The following is a 1,569-nucleotide window of genomic DNA, read 5'->3' as shown; positions in this document are numbered from 1 at the left end:
CTCTCTCTCTCTCTCTCTCTCTCTCTCTCTCTCTCTCTCTCTCTCTCTCTCCTCCTCTTCTCTCTTGAACATTCTCTCCCTCTCTCCCTCTTTCTTTCTCTCTCTCTCTCTCTCTCTCTCTCTCTCTCTCTCTCTCTCTCTCTCTCTCTCCTCCTCTTCTCTCTTGAACATTCTCTCCCTCTCTCCCTCTTTCTCTCTCTCTCTCTCTCTCTCGCACTTTTCTCATGTTGAGTAGCACGCTACCTTTCATCACTCAGCCTACCTCAGAGCGAACCTGCACCAGCCGAATGGAATGCCGTAATCTTTGGGTGGGTTTCCGCCCTTGAAGTAGGGCTCATCGCCCCGCGCTCTGTAGCACGTTTCACAGTAGCAGACGCTGAGTGCAGAGTTGAAGAACACGTCTGCAACACACACGAACGATCTCCTTCATTTAATTTATTAATTGACTTAATTTATTTATTATTAATTGCCACGTTCTGAATCCATCCCGAATCGCGCCTAAGCTTACTCATTTTACATTTCCCTCTGTGTTGTTCTGATATCAAGGCAGCTATGTATGGTCAAGCACTGCAATGCTGATTCGTATTCAATCAACATTACTTTATTAATATAAATTACACGATATAATCACATTTAAAAAATAATATAATATAGTTATCATGGAAATCATTAAAGAATATTCTTCTCGATGTATAGACGAGCATTTCACGATGACTAACCTGGGATGCCTAGAGAGGCGATGAGTGCAGCACAGGTTTTCATGTATTCACAGTTTTTTAGGATGGCTGGCTCGACAGATGGTGTGATGAGAAGCTTCTCTGTCTTGCCTACGATAACAAATTAAAAAATCGAAAACTTAGATAGATACTAAATGCATGTTACACTGACATACGTTCCTTGACTCACATTGCTGTAGCAGAAACTCATAGACTTATATATATCTATAAAATCTCTAACATGAAAGGAATGTTGATGAAGTTATATAAAAATTGAATATTAAGTATGATTAGCATTATTTTTATAAGTAATATTAATATTAAATATTAAATATGAATACTGGATCAAAGTTACTGCCACAGAGTGACTGCAAGGAGTTCAGTAATTACAGTTCTACGGAATTTGACACGAAATAAGGCGTCACGCACCCACAAACTTATTAACTCAATTAATATTTATTAAATAATGAGAACAGCAATTTTCGTGTTGACTTCCATGACAAACAACTTTGAAAGCTTTGAAGCTTTTGTCGCATCAACATTAAGCATAAAAATTGTATGCAGCATAAATAAATTCTAATTTAACCGAAAATTCGGTTTATATCTAGGATAATAATAATGTTTCTAATTAATACACAAACATACCACTCTCCATGTCAGCTTTCTCCTTGTCTTCCTGTTTCACGCACGCGCTAGTTACTGATGCCACCCCTTCAGCCTCTGCATCTGTTACTATGGATACCTGAAATGTGAGAATGTCTTGGATGATTACAAGTATTTCTACACACTAGTGCAACTAGATCTAACCTCAAACAGTATAGCTACACCATATCAAGAGTGGATAATAGAGAAG

At 38.1% G+C, this 1,569-nt stretch overlaps 1 protein-coding gene across 1 annotated transcript in view; it reads right to left on the bottom strand.

Moving 5' to 3' along the window:
• The window catches only part of LOC106810304 (neuralized-like protein 4), a 46,591-nt gene that overhangs the window by 10,438 nt on the left and 34,584 nt on the right, over positions 1-1,569 (bottom strand). Inside the window, exons 19-21 of the mRNA XM_014813609.1 lie at positions 1,362-1,458; positions 720-827; positions 263-401 (exon numbers count right to left, since the gene is read on the bottom strand). Of these exons, the coding sequence (XP_014669095.1) occupies positions 263-401; positions 720-827; positions 1,362-1,458 (344 nt within the window). The remainder of the gene's footprint in view (positions 1-262; positions 402-719; positions 828-1,361; positions 1,459-1,569) is intronic.

The sequence above is a fragment of the Priapulus caudatus genome, unplaced genomic scaffold (genome assembly GCF_000485595.1).
Source record: "Priapulus caudatus unplaced genomic scaffold, Priapulus_caudatus-5.0.1 Scaffold430, whole genome shotgun sequence".
NCBI lineage: Eukaryota > Metazoa > Priapulida > Priapulimorpha > Priapulimorphida > Priapulidae > Priapulus > Priapulus caudatus.
The sequence above is the reverse complement of the archived record's forward strand: the minus strand, read 5'-3'. Positions and strand labels throughout refer to the sequence as shown.